Source organism: Talpa europaea, assembly GCF_964194135.1.
Source record: "Talpa europaea genome assembly, chromosome: 6".
NCBI lineage: Eukaryota > Metazoa > Chordata > Mammalia > Eulipotyphla > Talpidae > Talpa > Talpa europaea.
In genome coordinates this window covers 53,125,247-53,147,370 of record NC_140072.1, presented here as the reverse complement: position 1 = coordinate 53,147,370, position 22,124 = coordinate 53,125,247, and the positions used below count along the sequence as shown (strand labels likewise).

Below are 22,124 nucleotides of genomic sequence, written 5' to 3'. Positions count from 1 at the left end.
ATAAAGGAAAAATGTTAGGCTATTCATGACTTCCGTAAGTCTGATATTTGGAAATTATTAAAAACAAAATTCCGTAAATTCACATGTTTAAAAAACTTGATTTCATTAAGTCAGTTAATGATTTCAGCTTTTTGTCTTAAATACTAAAAAGTATTTGGTGGGAAAAAATTCTCCAAAGAGTAATTTTAACACAAACACACACACACACACACACACACATTTCTGTATATGTATTTTGAAACAATTGTGAAAAGGCCTTTGTAAGCCTTAGCTGGTTTTTACGTTGCTCTGTATATTCAGCAGGACAATTCTGGCTTGGACAGATTATGCTGACACTGTTAAGGGAGAATGAAGGCAGGTGCTTACTATATCAAGAGCAGTTTAGCTTTTGTGTGTTTAAGAATTTATTTGAAAAAGATTCTTCTGTTGATAAGTACTGATCTAATTTAAATAGCGCTAACCACCCAAATGATGCTTATTCATTTTTTCAGATCTCCATTAAGAGACTAACCGTCCTAAAACCTCTGCCTAAAAACATTTAGTAATGGGAAATCATTGTCTCCTGAGGCCACCCATAACTTTGGGCAACTTTTCACTATTTTGATTTTAATTAACAGTGAGAAACCTTTCTCCCATGCCTTCTACTGATTGGTTCTTACTTACTTTTTGGGGTCACACAAATCTAATCTCCCTACCAGATGATAACTCTTAAGATTTTAAGACTGATCTCATTTTCCTACATTTTCTCTGTTCTGAGCCATCATAGGTAGTCTCCTTTTAACAAAAATACATCCAGAATTAAATGCAATATCCCTTCTGTGGGCAGAGCACACAACATTTTTACTCAAAACAGTTAACAGACTAGTAGTTTATCCTACTAGGTATTTAGTGATACTGTAACTCATATTGGTTTTACTACTGGTTGTAATCCCTGTTTTGCCAATACTGCTTCAAAGCCATGTGTCTCCCATCTTTTATTTAAGCCGTTGAATTTTTTTAATACAACGGTGGGATATATGTTTATTCCGTTTACATTTTATGTTTTGAGACTCAATCCATTTTCTCAGTCATCTGAAATCCTTTTGGATTCTAATTCATAGGTTTGTAATGAAATTCCTAACTTTGTCACTGACAAATTTTATAGAATGTATTTAATATCTTCATCCAGTTAAATAAAAATATCTAATACTAAAATTTCACATAGGCAGCCATATCCCTGTGGGTCAGTATTCTTTAGGTACAGTCTACCAGTTTCTAACTGTACCACTGCCAAACTTATCTTTCCCCATTTGATCCACAAGAACAATCACAACATATTATAATACCTTATCAACTATACTTGTACAGTACCTTACTTATGTGCAACTGAGGTAATATGGGATCATTTGCTTTGGTGATCATTTGTATTCATTAGGAATCCTATCAATGATAGTTTACAATATTCTTTTTTTTAAGTGTTCATAATTAATTACTATAACATTTTAGAACTTTAACCAGAATCAAACTGTTCTTATCAGACATTGAGAATCATTTGCTTCTAACTTCAAAAACAGGATGTATGCTGTCTATTTTTCTGGAACCTTTCTTCTTATTTTCAATTTCTTATACATCACTGGAAAAAAATACAGTGATTTCACTAGGAGTGATTTTGCCACGCCGAGAGGCTTTTTTTACAACAGGAGATGTTTGTGGCATTGAGTAGAGAGCACATACCTATATTGCAAAGGACAGCCCTCTACAACATAAAATCTGTTCCAACTGCTGACAACGCCAAAGTTGAAAAACCCTGTTGCAGTCCTGTCTCCTATGAATAATGTAAAGAACCCATTTTCAACATTCACAGTAGGAGAACTTCCAGAGTACTACACACATACATGATAACCAATAAAAATTATTTAAACAATCTCTCTTGCCCTGTTAAGCTCCAAACTACATATATACGTATATATGTGTATGTGTACAATACCTTGCCAAGCCCCTAAATAAGAATATAGCAGCTTATATAAAGCCTAACCATACTTGCCCTAAAGACCAATCTTATAGCTCAGTCAAGCTCATAATTCTCCAAACAAGGCACTAATTTAAATAGCGCTACACCATTATCATGCTAACATGCATCTCTATTGATACAGGTTCTACAGACTGCCAAATCCCTAGATCCATCCTCTTCTAATTCCACAAATCAAATATAGGAAAACCAATGTGATTCCATTGTGCACTGATGCCATCTTAGGCCCATGATCTTGCTCTGGGAAGATAATCAAATTCTCTACTGTTTTCTACATCTATAATAACCTGTATTCATAAACCATACCAAACTATTAAAGACATCTGACATGTCCTCTCAATTAATGGTATCAATAACCTTACAAAAGTTCCTGCTTTTTTTTATTTCTAAATACTAAGCTTCAGTGGGATGTAAGACCTTTGTGGGGTATGGGAGGTATGGATCCTATCATGACTTGAAGTCCTCCCTGGCTCTATCATTGAGGGCCCTGCAAGTTGCCCTTAAAGAACTTTACGTATAATTAATGGATGTGCTTGCTTCATTCTTTGCATTCAAATTACTTTTTCATTTTGGTGGAAATGATTTGTTCCTATAGGTGCACTCATTATTAAAATAAAAAAGAAACCCCCTGTCATTTCACAATCACACATACTAAAATTTTTCTGTTTACCCTAATAGTACTTATATATCATCTAGACAAGCAAACCCCTGGAGAGGATACAGTATGTAAAACATATTTGTTCATGCAGCTTAATAATTAAAACAAGGTGCTGAAAATGCTTAGATGAGTTTATTAACTCCAGCAACATTAAAGGTTTGGTCCCAGCTTTTCTATCAGTGATAAAAATTAAACTATAAAGGAAAGTTTGACTTAGTTATATAATAATAATTGGTGAATTTCATGCCAGCCACCAGTCATATGATTAACTTAAATTAATAAAAACATGTATAAAAGGTGTTAAAGATCTCCCCCAAAATACAGATACATTTTAACTAGGCTGTAATAAGCTGTAGCTAAAACAAACAACAAAAGTATTTCTGATCATATGATAGTTAGTCAAAATGGGGTTAGATATCCCACTATACTTAGCCCTAAACAAAATAATTAGTATAACAAAATTATTAGCCAGAGCATTGCTAGCAATGGCCTAAAATGTAGAGGATTTGATGGTGCTTTAGATCCTTCTAAAGTAACCTGATCTATAATCAAGTAACTTCAGTTAACCTCAACAACCCTTGCTAATTCAGCCTATATAACTACCTTTAGCAAACCCTAAAAAGGAGCTATAGTAAGCACAAATATCGACATAAAAATAGTATGTAAAGGTATAGCCTAAGAGGTGGTAAGGAATGGGTTACATTTTCTGAACATCTATAAAAATTTTTAAGAGGAAAAAATAAAGGATTTAATAGTAAATTAAGAATAGAGAACTGAATTAAGTCATGATATGTATATGCACATGTGCGTGCGTTTGCACATATGGAAAAACTGCCAGTTACCCTTCTCAAATATCAAAACTAAACATAATTACATAATTTATAATTATAGGACATAAAGATTTTAATTAGCATGATCGAGAAATATCCTAAGGGAATGACTGAAAGAAGCAATTTAAAATGCTAACAGCAAAGCTTACTCCTTTTACCTTTTCCTTAATGCTTTAACTAGAACAATTAATGAGAACTCAAATACCTGGGAACCAGATGAGCTACCTACGAACAGTGTTAAAGGACACATCTATGTGGCAAAATAGTGAGATGATTTGCAGGTAGAGGGGGAAAAACCTATAGAGCCTAGTGATAAGTAGTTATCCAGAGTAGAATTTTAAATTCAATTTTTACCAAAAAATAGAAATTATAATGTAAATTTAAATGTTAGGCTAAAGAGGTAGTTCTTTGAACACAGGATACAATCTTCCTTAGAGAGTATTAAAAAACCTATTTGACAAAACGCAACCATCAATTAAACAAGTGTTAAGATTTAACAATAAATTTAATAGTAATCCCAATAATACACTAACTCAACACTGGATTAATGTATTGATTTATGGAAGAAATACTGTTAATGAAAGAAAATTTCTCCAAGAACAAGCTTACTTTAGATCAAATAACCACTGACAGTTAATAAATATAACAACTATTAATCAAATTGTTAACCCAACAATGGCATGCACTAAGGAAAGATTGAAAAAGTGAAAGGAACTCTGTAAACACAAACCCCACCACTTTACCAAAAATACCGTCTATAGCATTTCTAGTACTATGAGGCAGGCACTGCCTGGCCAGTGACATTTGTTTAATGGCTGTGGTATTCTGATCATGCGACGGCAGCGTCATAGTCATTTATTACCAAATAGGGACTTTTAACCTGTGCAACTGATCATCCCTCGAAGAGGCAGGAGTAACAAAATGAAATGAAAAGACCCTATGGAGCTGTAATTAGTTAATTCAAAAAAACAAAACTATAACCAAATTGAAGGGATAACAAACTTTTAACTGGACTAATGATTTTGGTTGGGGTGACCCTGGAACATAAATTAATCTCTTGGTGACTTAAATTTAGATCAGCTAGTCAAAATTATCATTTACTGATTCAAGGCCATAACCAATGGAACAAGATCCCCTGGGGATTAACAGTACAAACCTATCCTGCAGTCTTTATCAACAACAGGGCTTATGACCTCAATGCTGGATCAAGACATCATTATTAATGATTCATTTATTTAATGATTAAAGTACAATATGATCTGAATTCAGAGTGGAGTAATCCAGATTGGTTTCTACAATATTTATTTCACATTTCTCCCAGTAAGAAAGGACAAGAGAAATTGGGCCTACTTTACAAAAGCACCTTTAAACAAATAGATGATTTAATCTTAATCTAATTAATTGAAAATGAAACTATAACAAGGTTTTAGAGTAGCAGAGCCCAGTGTAAAATCTTTTATGGCTACAAGTTCAACAACTTTCCCTAACAACAAGGTTCATAATTTACCTTTTCTCACTATTAGAATCCTACACACAGTAGCATTCCTTACATTAGTCGAACATATAAGCACACTAGGTCTACTCTAACCCACTGTCAATTCTGTCAGATTACTCATTCAAGAACCACTCTGACCACTAACATCATCAGTATCTATACTTATTATCACACTAATTCTAGCCCTCTACCTTGACAGTGTGAACTCCACTACCCATGCTGTATAGATTCATAAGCACAAAACTAGGTGTGCTGTTTACACTAGCATATCAAGTCTTGATGTTTACTCTAGCTCATAATCAGGCAGAGCATGCAAATCAAAGTGTATTAATTGGAGTACTATGAGCAGTAGCAAAACAATTCCTTATGAAGTTAACATCGGCAATCATTTTACTATCAGTTCTCTCAATAAAACATTCATTCACGTTATCAACTTTAATTATTACCTCAGGATATCCAGGGTCAATTTTTTCCTCATGCCCTTTTCCCTGATGTAATTCATTTCAACCCTAGCAAAAACCAATTGGACTTCATTTCACATAACAGAAGAATTAGTTCCTGGTTTCAATGCTGCAAATACAACAGGCCCATTTACCCTATTTTCTAGCAGAATGTATCACTACTATCATAATAAATATCTTCACAACAATCTTGTTCCCAGAAGCATTTCAAAGTCCCTACATAACAGGACTATATTCGGTTTTACCATTAAAACTCTTCCCTGTTTCTCTGTGCTACTGTTACAGGGTAACCTCGCTCTAAAACGGGTTGCCTGACTGTGGGTCCTCACCCATGCACTTAAAGGGGACTTCAACTGCAGGCACACACAAAAGGTTAACAAAAGATTTATTTACAAGGAAAGTTGTATGTACAACTCAGGGAGAAAAGAGGGAGATAAATTCTTAAATGTGTCCTACCCGTTCCACTGACCTGGAATCCCAAATGACCCGTGAATACCAAACCTGCCTGGCCAAGAGCACTAGCCAAGTGCCCGAGACCCCACTAACATGGGTGGTTTTATTAACAAACAGAGAAAATGGCTGCTTAACTCCACCCTAGGTCCTCACAACTTCCCTTTGGGGATCATGGGATTTGTAGTTCCCAGTGTCTTGCTGGAGTGGGATGGCATCCACAAAGTCTGTATGGAATTTGCTCAGGACATCCTTTTCCCCTAACACTACCACATTACACATCCTATATATAATAAGGTTAGCTAAGTAAGATACTGGGCACATACCCAGAAAATGGTGGTTTATGTCCAAAATTCTATCATTTCTCTTATATTCTCATCCACCATTATTCTAGGAACTATAATTGTAATAAGTTTACATTGCTTGATAATCTGTATTGGCTTTGAAATAAAGTGTTGGCAGTTATTCCTATCTCAAAAAACTTCATCCTTGATCAACAGAAGTACCCACAAAATATTTATAATACAAGTTACTACATCTGTATCTTCATAGTACCTATCATTATTAACCCAATAAACTCAATGAACAAACCCAATAAACAATGAAAAATCACAAAAATTTTTAATCCAACAACCTGCCTCATAATAATAATAGTCTTAGCCATAAAACTTGGACTATACCCATTTCACTTCTGAGAACCAGAAATTACACAAGGAGTCCTAATAAAACCAGGTCTAATTCATGATAAAACCTTGACAAAACTGGCACCACACTCAGTCCTATACCAAATATCATCTATTAACCTAAACATACTAATTATTGGGTTGTTGGAAAGTCATGATGTATTTCTTTCCTATGTCTTTTTGTGGCAAAAAATGCGTCATGACTTTTCTGACAACCCAATACATCCTTGTAATCAATCATACTAACTGGACAAAGAAGATTTAACCAAAACCTAACTATGACAAATCAGAGTTTATTCATCAGTTGCTCACATAGGATGCCTAACAGCTATTTTAACTTATTACGCTATCATAACCCTAAATTTGCGATATATATTAACACATTTATATTAGTTATACAGAATTCATCCATCACAACACTATCCCTTTCATATATATGAAACAAAACACTGCCCTCATTCTAACCATAATACCATCACTAAGAGACCTATCTCCATTCTCAGGATGCTTACCCAAATGATTCAAGAAAAAAACTGACAACATATTTTGCCAACATTAATAACAAACATAGCAATGCTCAACTTCTATCTTTACATTCAATATGGTTAACTTCATTAACCATATTTCTATCAATAAACAGCAAAAATGAAAATTAGAGAACACAAAATGAAGTTATCATTAATTGTATTATCAACATTACTCCTTCCATTAACACCAATACTATCAGTATTGGAATAGGAATTTAGTTAATAAAGAATAAGACCCTTCAAAGTCCTAAGCAAGTATAATTTAATTCCTAAAACTAAGGATTTCAAGACCTGTGCCAATCAAATGCAATACCTCATATAAGAACTTTATATAAACCATGCATATAAAAAATTCATGAGTGAATTTATAAATACAAAGACTTCAGTGATTACAAAATGCCAGGCCTGCCACTTAACACCCAAGTGATCTTTTACAAGTGACATGTCCCTGTAAAATGCAACTAAAAGTCAATACACTTCACAAGGTTGTGAGGATCAAATAATGTGAAATTATTAATAAATAGTAAAGCACCATTTACATTTGGTTATAATAGTCTTACATATAGACTGAATATAAAATTATTTATCTGTTTTGTTATAGTTCCTACTTCTAATTCTGGTCCTCTGCTCTGTTAACACCACAGAATAGGACATCCCTGGTGGTGCAAAGGGTTAAGCACAGCACTGTGAAGCTATCCGCAGCCTCTGCAGCACAAGTTTGATCACCAGCCAGCCAGAGTGCTACCCACATGGGATAGCAGACCTCTCCTGTCTCACCTGCTGCTCCCCTCAGCAGTGTATTTCACTCAGTCTGCCTGTTCTGTTCCCCACTCTGTCTCTGATGAATCCTCTCACCCCCCACACCTCTAGCCTGTACCTCAGTTCTTGTATGCATAAATAAATCAATCTTTAAAAAAAACCCCAAAACAGATTATATCTATTCTTTCTCTGAATATATGCACTATTTCCATGTACAACTTCTTTTTTAAGTTAATATCCCCAATTCCTGCAATGAGTTTCCTATGTTTTCTTCTTAGAGGTAAGAAAGAAGAAATGTTCTTTCTTTATTGCTACATGTTCAAATTCTATACTTCCTTTAGGTCCCAACTCAAATATGCTATCTCTTTCTTTAATATTCTTCGACCGTTGAAAGTAACCTCTCTCCTGCTTCTCTTTTTAATTTTCATAGCACTTTATCTGGGCTGCTCATAGGGAGACAATGTGTAATGAAAATTAGATGAATTCGGGCTTTAAGCTCGGAAGAGCAAAAAAGTTTTAAATTTTAATTCTAACTCAGGGTATTACTGTGAACGAGTTCTCAAGATTCATTTTCTTCATCTCAAAAATGGAGTTATCACACAATTTTCCACAGGGCTGCTGGGACAACTAAGTAAGATGACACAGGTATAAGGCCTAACAGTGTGCCTGGCACATAACAACAATTAAGTAAATACATGTTTATTGTTTTTCCCACTTCTCACTTCCTATTTAAAAAAAAATTTGTCTTGCCACTCCTGACTACATTACTTCCTTTTTTGAATGATAGTTTATATATGCCTTATTTTTTTTAAGAATTCATGTTTCTGGAAGGTAAAATCATGCTGACATTCCTCTTTTCCCTCTTCTTACAGTTTCCCTCCTTCGTGATAGCAATTCCAAATGCTAAAATTAATGGTGTTGGTAACATGAATGTAATATACCTTCCTTGCTTCTCTACCACCATGGTTATTTACTCTGGGTATTCTAGTCTGTTAAGCTCTCTCAATTTCTTTCAAGTTCAACATAAAATTGGCTTACTACTTAACTGCATGATTATAAGACATCCTCATAATAAACTGATGAAAAAACAGTACATTAAAAGATTCAGCAGACTCTCACTAAGGCCTCCATAAAAAGTTCCACTTTATGGCACATGTGCAGTAAGATGAAAATCTACATTTATTAAACTTCGAATACTTAGTGACTACTGCTTTTAACTTTGGTAGATTATAAATAACTAATTAACAAATGTTAGCCTAATTTTAAAATCACTGGTAAAGCAATGTCACTGTAACATCAGACTGTTACTAAAAGAACAAAGGTAATTTGTTTTTTTGTTTTTCTTTTAGGAGGAGTGATTTGCACTAATATTATTCTCTGCAGGGCCAAAGTAATTCACAAACCTGAAAGATGACTGGCTGGGGCACAAGGACACAAACCAGACCACTGAATAGAGAGAAATAAACTAATAAGAATGAAATTACTAATTTAGGTCTTATTACATGTATGTGGTGCATCCTTTAATGATTAATTATTATTCCTCTTAGAGTATTCAGAAATAGGTTTTTTCATCTTATTATAAAGGAAAGATAGTCAATCCTGATTTCTCTAAATCAGAGTAAATATATTTTTCCTCAAATAGTTTCTTGACAATTATATCTTTGCATTTCTGTAAAGATTTATAATAAAATTATATTATTTATAAAAAAATCAAGACATTCACAACTCTAGAAATTACCTGTTTGCTTTTATTGACTTCATTTTCATAAGTGGAATCTTCAAGAATCATTCTACAGTGCATTATTAAATTTGCTGTCTGTGAGGTCGACAACGGATCCCAAATGAATTCCACAAAGTCTGAAACAAAAATTTCAGAGGTGCACAATTTATATACTAGACTGCTTTGCCTATCACGCAGAAATAATCAAGGACTTTAGTAAAGACTACTTCCCTCCAATGCCCTCTAAAACCCATGACCAGTTGTTAATGTTATGTATTTGCTTACATTCTCAATTTCCTTGTCCTTTTGGGGCTTTGTTAAATTTGTCTGGCTAAATAAACCACAACACAAGTTAAATCCACCTTGTCCACTGAGTCTGTGCCTGTGACCAAGCAGCCAACACATGGCTGGAAAAAAAGAAATGCACTTCAAATTCATTAACATGAAATGAGTTTTGGCCCCTCTTCTCATTCCTTTTTGCTCTTGAAAGGACTTTTCTATCTGACAACTATCTTTCCTTTTCTTCTACACTGCTCTCACTCTTAGCTGATTACTTCCTAGTTTAATGAGAAAACAATCAGAAGAGAAGCTCCTACCACAGCATCAACACACCAACTTGCCTCTGTACCTATATGCTCTAACTTGTCTCCCATTCCTCTGGATGAAGATCCTCACAAAGGCAACCCTCTATTTTGTGCAAAAGATCCCAACCCCTCTGCCTTATTCTAAGATCCTTAGAATACTTCTCCTCCAGTACTGCCCTCTTTTTTTTTTTTTTAACAATAAAATTCTTCAAAAATTGTCTATAGTTTCTCTCCTCCCATTAATTGGGAATTCCCTTCAATAAGGACTTATTTGAAACCATTCTGCCCAAACTACTCTTTATCAAGTAACTGCTAACCTTCATGGTACAAAAGCCAATGGTTCATTCTAGATCCCAATTGGTTTTCCAAAACAATTTACAACAGCTGATCATTCCCTTGGAAACGATTTTACTTGACTTCCAGATACACTTACTTCCCACCTACCTCTCTGGTCTTTGGCTACTTAACTTCTGTCCCATCTGTATTTATACCCTTAGTATTTATTTAAGGTCAGTTTTGTGGCTGAATCCAAATTTTCTTTCCTACCTACCAGTATTCTTTAGACACATATATTCAAAAGCCTAGTTGTCATTTCCACTAGAATGACAGACATCGCAATCTCAACTTGTGACAAAATCAGCCTGATACATCTCCCTAACTGAGTCCTAACACATCTTCCTACACTAAACTTGCTCATTTTAGTCTTTTTCATGTCAGGAAATGGTAACTGTCTTATTTGCGCAAGCCAAAAACCAGAGTGATTCTCGATTCTTTTTTTGCTCTGCAACCAATCCTTCAGCAAAATCTGTTAGTGGTACTTTTTAAATATATATAGACTTCAACTACTTTTCACCTGTAATTCCCTCGCCCAATCCACTATCACCTATTGCTTGTTTTACTAGAAAAGCTTCCTAACTGGTCTGTTCACAGTTCATTCTGAAGACTGCAACTGGAGTGATTCTGTTAAAATGTTAAGATAGATCATGTCACTTTTCTGCTCAAAACTCTCCAAGCTTCTCATTATTTTTTGCTGACAGAAGTCCTTACAAATAAACCCTCATAATGATACAGCCTTTATCATCTTGCTAACCTTGTCTTAACTCTGTCCTTTACTTATTCTACTAAAACTCACAAACCTATTTGCTATTATTCAAGCAAATGAAGCTGGCTCCTACCAGGGTCTTTGCACTTGTTATTCCCTCTGCATTGGATGCTAGTCCTCCAGTCTTAGAGCCTGCTTTATTTCCTTTGGAAACTGCTCAGTTGTGACCCTACGAGGAAGGCCTTCTCTTTGCCAATTATCTTGAATTGTACTCCTCTTTGATAATTTGTGTCTCTTTCCTTTACTTTGTTTTTTCTCCTTGCCCATTACAACTAACACAATCTAGATTTTACTTCTCTTACTTGTCATCTGTCTCCTTTACAGAAGACATTAAGGCAGGGATTATTATTTTGCTCACTGCTATATACAGTGAAGCAAAAATAGTACCTGATATAGACCAGACCCTTGTAAAATGTTAAATAAAAAAAATCACAAGGTTAAAAAAAGTCAAAAACAAAACAGTGATTTCTCAAGTGACTAGAATGTTAAAATTCTAATAATTTCAGAAATATTCAGTGAACATTGAGAGTCTACTATGTGTTAGCATTAAACAGGCAAGACCAGGTACCTGCCTTTGAACGATTTTGTCGGATGGCAAATACAAACACATGTAAGCAATTACATTCAATGTACAGGTGCCACCACTGAGTTGAGAGTGCTACAGGAACTCGAGAGATATGACTAAGCCAGTTCCTAGAAGTGATATCTATACTGGGTCCTGAAAGATGAAAAGTAATGAATTAGCCAGATAAAAGAGATGGGGCTGGGAAGATTAATGGATGGAGCACAGAAGATCTGAAGGCCCAGGACAGTAGCTTATGTGCAGTAGAGATGGGGATGACAGCAACGAGGTTAGCAAGAAATGGAGCTAGAAGGTAATACTAAACATGTGATTCTGAATGCTCTAGAAAGTCATGTTAAAGCCTTATTAGAATTGATCCTGAAGGCAGTTAAAAATTGAATTAAGTGAGGCATGACAGATTCAGACTCATATTTTAGGTTACTATGGTTATAATACAAAAATTGGTTTAGAAAAAGGAAAAAGACTTGGCAATTGCTTATATGAAAAGGTTAGAAAGTGCGGGAAGTGAATAATGTAAAGGCTTTGGTGAATACAAGTGGGTAAATGCAAGTGTCATTTTCTAGATAAAGAATAAGAGGAAAAGGTATAATTTTGCATGTGGAGTTTCAATTTCCCATTGGCTATCCAATTCAATGCACTCAGAAGGTACTTTGATAGAGAAATATGGAGTTCTAAGAGACTTGAACTAGTTCTTCCATTTCTTTTGGGTTTAAAAATCATGTAGAAAAGCATTGTTCAACAGAACTTCATGTGATGATGGCAAAAAGTCTTACATCTATACTGAGAGGCACAAGCTGCATTCAACTACTGAACATTTAAAATGAGACTAGGGCCTCCCAGGTGGTGCAGCGGGTTGAGCGCTGCACTGTGAGTTTGTCCGCAGCCTCTGCAGCACAGGTTTGTTTCCCGGCCGGCCAGGGAGATTCCCACATGGCGTGGCAGACCTCTCCTGTAGTGCCCGCTGCTCTCCTCAGCAGTGTATTTTGGTTGTCTGCCTGTTCTGCTCCCCACTGTGTCTCTGGTGAATCCTCTCACCCTCCCGCGCCTCTGGCCTGCACCTCAGCTCTTGTATAAAAATAAATAAATCTTAAAAAAAAGTGGGACTAGTATGACTAAGGAGCTGAAATTTAAGTTTACTTAATTGAAACATATTTTTAGTTACATATAGTTGGTAGTTAACATACTGAACAACACAGACATAAATGGCACTAGTAGAGAATATGAAATTACCCAGGGAGCTTGTGAAGAATAGCTAGGACTTGAGAATAAACATACAGTATTAATTTCTCATTCTGCTTACTTGAGAGACTAATTTTAAGTGAAGTATTTGCATTTTTCAGAAAAGGACTTAAATGAGGTACACATACTCTATGCTATCATTAGAGTTAGTTGTTAGTGGAAAGTAATTTTATAATATACCTCATGATTGCACTGCAAGTTACACTGAGAAAATCTTCAAAATTTAATCAAGCTGAATGAGAAGCCAACTTGGTTTACTTTTTAAAATAGAGTTCTGTAGACTTTACAGTCATAATCCATTGTAACATGGTAAAACAAATCTTTATCAAGTATAATTTCAGGTAAAAACAAGTTTTTAGACTGAAACATAAGCATAAATTTTAAGTATTTCTGATTGCCAGTGATAAATGTAAGGGAAATGTAATGTTTTTGAAAGAAAGAATAAACACATAGTAGGGATGAGAATGTGTCACTAATAAATAGCTCAGGTGTTATATAAGCAATGCTAATGTCACAAATGCTAAAAGGTTCAGAGTATTACAGTCTGATAGCCAAATGCATAAAAAAGCATTTTCACCCACCTTAATTTATGACACCTGTTGATTTTTACTGCTTATTTCATTTCTGTGTTCAAAAACTTCTGGGAAAAATTAATAATCTTGTATTCTGCCAAAGAGCAACTTAATTTTATTAGGATTACAAAGTGATACCTGTAAATCGAGGAATAACTGTTTTGCTGATGACAACAGATAAGATTTTCTTATCAGAATTATCTTCCTTCTTTGAATTTTCCATACTGTTCTCCATAAATTCTTCTATAGATGTGAACCATGGCATCTGTTTTAAACCTATGGAATCAGACTTATAAATAAAATTATCAAGATTGTAAATAAATTCTTAAATACTTATTTTAAAATATTTAACTTTTTCAGAGCATAAGAGGTTTGTCTAAGGGCCAGAGAGAATCATATATATTTTAACCCCACTAGACCACCAATGCTAGGCAGGATGATATCATTAAGACATTATGTCTAAGCAATATGACAAGAAACTACATTGTATTTTCATTCATTCACAAAAAAAAATACTCAAAAATGCTGAATGTGTGTCAAGACCTTCAGAGATCTACCATATAGCAAGTGTTAAGTACAGAAGATTCCATTTGTAGAATAGTACTTAAAATAGCCATTGAATTTGCTTATAAAATTTCATCTACCTCACACAAAATTAATTTCTCAATTCTCACAGACACAAAAGTATATTTTGCATGTGGTTTAACTTACTAGACAAATAGCATATGGTCAAAGTACGCAATTCAGCTTGAGTAGTTAATAAGTAGGCTGCTATTTGACCAACTTTGTACCACTTTCTTAGGGGTAAGTTTGGTTCCTGTACTTGAAAACTATATGGTCCTGAGGCTAACAGAGTCAATAGGCATGCATGACTTGGGCAGTGAAAGGAAAAAGGACATGGTTTCATCCTTCACTTTCTTAAATCTTTTATCTTGAACTCCACTCTCTTCCCAGAATTACATTTTCTCATTTCCATTCGCTTGCTAGGCATAGTCACATGAATGCCCCACTATTATTTCATTATCTACCAAATGAAATGTTCTTCAAACCTTGCTCTATCTGAAAAGACCCCTTTCTATTAATGGAACTACCATTGTTCTAACAACCCAGACTCCAGACTGAGGTCATCTTTGATGTGGCATGTAAAGAGTTATTCTCAGCATTTTACTGATTTTTACATTATAACCTCTCTTGTAATCAGTCCTTTTCTTCTTTTCCCTTTATCACTTATCACCTTAATTGAAAAGTTCATCACCTCAGTTGAGAGCTATAGCAATTGCTTGTTACTATGTATCTCTACCTTTTATCTCCCTTCCCTCCAAGTTAGTCTATATTTTGGCTTCCTAAAAGATTACTTTCATCATGTTATTCCTCCCATTATTTACCAAAACAAATTCATGTCTCTTAATTACAGATCTAAACATCTGTACAGCCTCTAGCTTCTTAACTAATATATTTCCCTAAGCATTTCTATGAAATATCTTACCTTTTCTCTCTCCTTTTTAAATTCTATACCCTTCACCTTCCTCACTAGTTTTCCTAATCAACTCTTCCAATTTATCATCTCCAACTTCACAGTTCTAAGAACAGGTTTATGTCTAATTCCCCAGACTATAAAATTTTTAGGGGTCAGTACTATCTTTAATTTTTGAGTGATCCTAAACTTAGATGAATTGGGGAAAAAAAGTTCCCTTTAATGATGTTTGGTGCCACTCAGCCTTAAAAATAAAGGGAGAACCAAGGAAAGATAAATGTAAACTGTTACTTCACAGTACTAACCTGATAACATGGTAATTTAAGTAATTAATGTGATCAGGAATTTTTTTTTTCACATGGTAAACTTATATACCTTAAGAGGATTCCAATCAATCAACTGAACTCGTATTAGGGGATTTAAAAGCTTTGGTATACACAAACTAATGAAAGCTTCATAATAAGAATCAGGAAACTTTTCTCGCCATTGCTGAAATTTCAACAACATATTCTGGATGTTACAAAAATCATCATGCACATCTTCAAAAATCTTCTTGTGATTCTGTAAGATATCACCTGTGGACAAAATGAGTGCATTTTAAGTTTGTGAACTTTAAGTTTGCATCATAAACACAATCATGTATGATGATATGTGTCATCAATTGAGCTAAAAACTTTCTTTTGATAATAGTTTTTATTTAAAATAATTTTAGCAATAAAATATTGACACTAACAAAATCTACTGTTATGGAGCCCCTGTCAAAACATTACGAACACATGATCTCACTTCATCACTGTAACTGTTTCCACACAAGACAGGTGTTATTTAGCTTATCTTTCTACAGACAAAACCAAACACACATTGTACTTAGGGAGGTCAAGGAATCTGCCTAAGATCACACAGGACAGAGCCCTTCTTTAAACCCTAATGTATTTAATTGTAAAGCCCATACTCCTTCAACTATACTTATTTTGCCTTCTCATAATGCTAAAGGTGGCTTTGCTAAGTTCAAATTAATTTATATGAAAAAATGATACTATGGAATGTATATATTAAAGAAATGCAGGAATACTTAAAATACTCTTACTCCATTTTTTCAGTTGTAGGAAACATTTTAAATGGGGGAAAATGTGTTTCTTTGTTCCTAAAATTTCCCAACTATTTGATACAGCTTATATATTTAAGGGAAATCACAGCAAAACGTTTCTCACCATTTCAATACTTCAAACCAAGACATATTAGAAACATGGTAACTGACCTTGACTTTTTTGAAAGTCAGTCATGTCTGCTGAAGATAGTTCATCATCACTAGACATCCCTTCTTGATGATTACAATTTCCAGAAAGTGTTCTTGCCTGTCTTCTTTGTGCTCTGTATTTTGTAATAAACCAAAAATAAATTAAAAACAGGTCCTGTTGAAAATAAATGCTTTTAAAGTAAAAAGTAGACTCATTTATTTAAAGAAATCAGAAATACATCATCCAACTAGCATATACTTTTACCATATACTTTTGACATTTTGGCTTCATTAATCTGAATTGGTGTTCTCCCCCCACCCCTTTTTTAAGGCATTCCCAATTAGGCTAATCAGATTTTGAAGAGATAACAATGTTATTAGGATTGGTTTATTAACAATTCTCAGCCTGATAAATGCCATTATGCCACTATTTTGACTGTTCCAAATACACTAGTGTGTCAAACTCTGGGGTTGAGTGCTGCGTAGTTAAATTTTTGTTTTACATCATTTTCATAAATTGATGTTAGGCATGGTTAATTATACTATATCGTTATATTTAAACAGTGAAAATACTTGCTCAACGATGCTTTAAGTTTTCACTTTATATAGCTACCTTCGAGATTCAACCTCTTCTAAAATCGATTGAGTTTCTTCATTTATAGCCAAGCTTCCATTTGTTGATGTCTCAGCTTTGCCTGATAATGAATAAAACTGATTTCATACTGCAAATTCACAAGACATTTTGAAAGCAAAAGTTATATCCTGGGTGTGCATATATAAGCACGTGAGTACAAACACACACACACTTATACTGTATATTTTATCATGCAATGAAATTCCAAAATTAGCATGCCATCAGAGTATTAACGGGCACTGACTATTAGCCTAGGAAAAAGTACCTTGGCTGGTGAATACTGTTCAGCACTGTGAATAATGACAAAATTCTATCATACAGTTTCTTTCTCCCACATTCTTTTTCAGCAGCCCTCACCGTTTTTTTTTTCTGTTGCTGTATACTAAATACTAGAAATGTTTGTGTTATCAATATATCATACAAATTTTTTGGTATGTAATTTATGACCAAGTAAATGTCATGTTTGAAAGTCACTTTGCTTTTTATGGTCTGATCTCTTTTACTATCCTTGACAACACCTTAATCAAAGGAAGATATATCTCAAAATATAAAACCAGCATACAAAGTAAAGGGTAGCACCCAAATTTTATATATAAAATCTTACAGATGACTCTATACTGAAGCACACTTGAATTGCTTTAAGCTCCACAAGCAGACTGTGGAAAAGTCATGGAAACTTTATAGTTAGATCTATAATTTATGTCAACTCATCTTAAAGCAGTTATTAAATGGCTATATAAATCTGACTCAAATATTAAATGATAAAATTTATCTTTTTTTTTTGTCTTAGACTTAGGACATTTTAAAATCCCAGCTCTAAATGTTTTGGGCTTTAGGAAGAACATAGATTAAAGGTTAGTGGGAAAATGTGCAAAAAAGCATTTTTTATACAGGAATAAAAATCTTTATTCATCAGCTGATAATGTAGCTTAATAATAGATTATATTGAACATGGAAAACACTAACGTGATAATTGTTGTAAATACGTTGATTCATGTTTTAATTCATCTTGTCTGCGTTTCATAAATGTCGTAGCTTGTTTTAAAAGGAGTAACTGCATGGATGATTCTATTTCTTGGATGTTGATAATCTGAAATACATACATAATTAACATTTTGTGCACCATCAATAATGAGTAATAAAAATATTTATGTATAAGCATATGTATGTATATGCTCAATTTTCACACAAAGGAACATCGTACGATCACATCTCAGTTAAAATACCTCCTGAGGGGGCCTCCCTGATGGCACAGGTGTTAGTCTTACCACTATCAAGCTGTCGCCACCCACTATACATGAGTTTGATCCCTGGCCAGGGAGCTAACCCACATGACACAGCAGACCTCTCCTGACTCATCCACTGCTGCCCCTCAGCAATATATTTCAGTCAGTCCACCTATTCTGCTCCCCACTCTATCTCTGGTGAATCCTCTCACCCTCCCGCCTCCCTACACCCCAGTTCTTCTATGCATAAATAGATTAAAAAAAACTTATGAAGAACTAGTAGCACATAAATATTTTAAAAAATACCAAAAATTCTTACTCTACTAGAATAGCTATAAATATCATAAATAATGAAGGACTGAAGTGCAGAACATGGAGAAGAGTGACAGAGGAAGCATCCTTCTTTGAGTTAGAAGAGTAGAAGGAAATGATGGATACAGCTGTTTTTCATAAGCTGAGGGAGCAGTCTTGGTGGCGGGGTGGGTAATGGGGTCACCTGAAGAAACTAGTGAATTTTAGAATGTGGAGAATGGAAAACACTTACCCAGAGAGACCAAAAAAGAGTTATCAGCTAAGATTGACAATACACTATTTCTTAGTTACCAGTTTCCCCCAGGCCAACGATAACCCACTGTTGCTGCTGTGGATAACATCGAGGGTAGGTAGGTCACAAATCTTTTAATATTTTTTACAGGGAATAAAAAAAGTTACACAGTAATAAACACTTCAGAAAAGTACCTATTAAGTGCTACTAAAGGTAGTCAACTTAAAACAAAGGGGGAGAAATCTCATATGCAACTGGTGATATTTACTGTAAATAAAAAATAATATGGAGTATATTTTTTAAATGGGTAGTTTGCTTTTAAAAAAACTGAAAACTTCAATGCACGGACTTAGTATGTGTAAGACAAAAACAATGATCGAAAAACTGATGCACAGACTGATGCATAAATGTGAAAAACACAAAAATTTCAAAACACCTGATGTTACAAACTATCACAAACAAAAAGACAAAACATCAGAATTTATCTACATGAAGTAGGATAAAACATTATAAACATCAGAGTTTATCTACATCAAGTAGGATAAAGCATTATAAATACTAAGCAATAAAGAACTGTTCATCATATAAAGAAAAAAAAAAAAAAAGTCCTACTATGAACCAAAAAGGTAATGAGAAAAAAACAGCACACACAAAGAAAAAATACATGTAGTTAATAAAACAAAAGATTAGAGATCAAATAAATATATAAAAACGAAAACCAATTGTCAAATTTAGCAAACTAATAAAACTGGCAATCTTTGTGGAGGATAATATGGCAATGTTTCATAGGCCTTAAAAATATTTAGACTTTTGACTTACTTCACTTTTTTTTTAAAGATTTATTTATGCATACAAGAATTGGGGTACAGGCCAGAGGTGTGGGGGAGGGGTGAGAGAATTCACCAGAGACAGAGTGGGGAACAGAACAGGCGGAGTGACTGAAATACACTGCTGAGGGGAGCAGTAGGTGAGACAGTAGAGGTCTGCTGCGCCATGTAGGTCACCTCCCTGGCTGGGGATCGAACTTGTGCTGCAGTGGCTGCAGACAGCTTCATAGTGCTGGGTCTTAACCCCTTGTGCCACCAGGGAGGCCCCTGACTTAATTCACTCTTTAGAATTTTTCTTGAACAGATGAAATTTAAAAAAAAAAAAATTATATACAAAATTTTGTTATTTAATAAATAATTACCAAAAAAATCCTAACTCTTCAGCATTAGTATCATATTACATCAAGGGTGTGAAGGAAAAATACTAAAGTATTTGTTGTGGCAAACTTTTCTTAATTGCCTGGTAAAGGTAAGCAGGAAGTTTCCCAAGCCTGCTGCTTGGGGGAGTCTACGGCTTTGATTCTGTTGCTTGCTGGAGCAGAGAAGTTGCTGGGTATATTGCACTGCTTGTTCACAGCGGTAGCCATGACAACCTTGAACACACTTCCCTGAGTGCCATCTGATTTCTCTGGAAGTTGCTGTAACAAAGGGATTTCTCAATAAAAAGGAAATGATATAATATTTATAGCCACGTACCTTTTCATTTAGACAGTCAATTAAATTTTCCACATAAACTTTCATGCTTTTATAGAATTTAAAATTTAGAGCTTGATTTGACGAATCCTCAAGGTTCTGGATTGTACTCTTTAAGCTCTTGACATCTTCTGTGTATTTTTCATATTCCCGCAGGTGTGAGCGGTGAGTATCCTGTAGTAATGTTAATCTAGATAAATAAAAGATTAAGAATTATTTTCCAAACTCTTATTTCTATTATAGTAAATAGGAGGCTAATGAAAAAAAAATTTGTTACCTTACAAAGACCATCATGCAAACTGATAGTTATATAAACCTGGGCTGAGAAAGGGAGAGCATCACAATGAAAGAGGTCTCAAAGGGAAAGGTAGAAAGTAAACAGGTTTTTACGCATTGAGCTAGATGAGTTATATGCAGTTTTGTCATATGCAGTTGAGTTATATGCAATTTTAGAGTAGAAGCGTAGACAGATGAGGATTGGAAACTATGTTAAGTTGCTAGAATAATTAGTGGTCATATTCAAAACAGGAGTCTTATGGAGTTAGTTCAGTTGGTGGTCTCTTACTGCCTTCCTTTTTTATTTGGCTTTGTACTAATGTCGTTTCTTTTCCAGTTTTATTTTGTGCATCTTCCATAGGTATTTTCTTGGTGGTTACCAGGGAGATTATAAGAAACTCCTACAATTCTTGTGGTCTATTTTAAGCTGATAACTTCAATCACATACAAAACTCCTCCTCTACTTCTTGTTATTGATGACCCAAAATTATATCATTTTGTATCCTTTAACAGTTTGTTTTGTTTTAAATTTTATACTTGAATTATAAGTGATTTTCACATTAGATTCTTATTTGTCTAGACATTTTCCTTTACCAGAAAGCTTTTAATTTCTGTATGCTTTGTGACTAGCATCCTTTAATTTGTTTGAAGAACTTATTTTAGTTTTGGTAAGGTAAGCCTAGTGGTGATGAATCCCTTGGGCTTTTATTTACCTGAAAAGGTCTTTATTTTACTTTCATTTTGGACAATTTTGCCAGATATACTACTCTTGGTTGGCATCATCTCTCAGCACTCTGATGTATCGTCCCACTCCTTTCTAGTCTGTAGAGATTTCTGTTGAGAAATCCACTGATAATCCCTATGGCAATTCCCTTGTACCAGAAGAGGTGCTTTGTCTCCCTGCTTTCAAAATTCTCTTTGTCGTTTAAAAGTCTGATAATCTCAGCGTTAGTCTCTTGGGCTCATACTCACTGGAATCCTTTTGAGTCTTTTGAAATTGGATAGCCATTTCTCTCTTCTGTTTGGGAAATTATTGGCCATTATCTTCAAATAAGCTCTATGCCCCCATTCTGTCTCTTTTTCTTGGACACCCATAATGTGTATGTTGTTGTGCTTGATGGTTTCCCATTAGTCCCTTAGACTTTTTTCACTTTTTTTTTGTTCTTCTGATTTTATAATTTCAAATGATCAGCTATTAAGGTTACTGATTCTTCTGCCTCAAGTCTGATATTAATTCCCTCTAGTGAATTTTTCAGTGCAGTTATTGTATTCTTCATCTCCAGAATGTTTCCTTTTTTCTAGTTTGTTGATATTCTCAATTTATTCATGCATTATTTTCCAGATTTTGTTGTCTATCTATGTTCTCCTGTAGCACACTGACCTTCTTTAAAATGTTTATTCTGAATTCTCCAAGTAATTCATATATCTTTGTTTCTTTAGTATTAGTTCTGGGATTATTTTGTTCCTTTGGCCTGTGTTTTCCTGTTTCCTTGTGGGTCTTATTGTTTTGTGTTGTATGCATTCAAAAATGCACAAATGAGG

At 34.4% G+C, this 22,124-nt stretch overlaps 1 protein-coding gene across 1 annotated transcript in view; it reads right to left on the bottom strand.

Annotated features, from left to right (window-relative positions):
• GCFC2 (GC-rich sequence DNA-binding factor 2) overlaps positions 1–22,124 on the bottom strand; it is a gene marked incomplete at both ends in the record, with an annotated part of 43,711 nt that overhangs the window by 10,262 nt on the left and 11,325 nt on the right. The window contains 7 exons of the mRNA XM_084234829.1: positions 9,610–9,728; positions 13,810–13,960; positions 15,521–15,720; positions 16,404–16,516; positions 16,996–17,077; positions 17,983–18,106; positions 20,310–20,496. Coding sequence (XP_084090955.1) covers positions 9,610–9,728; positions 13,810–13,960; positions 15,521–15,720; positions 16,404–16,516; positions 16,996–17,077; positions 17,983–18,106; positions 20,310–20,496 — 976 coding nt within the window. The remainder of the gene's footprint in view (positions 1–9,609; positions 9,729–13,809; positions 13,961–15,520; positions 15,721–16,403; positions 16,517–16,995; positions 17,078–17,982; positions 18,107–20,309; positions 20,497–22,124) is intronic.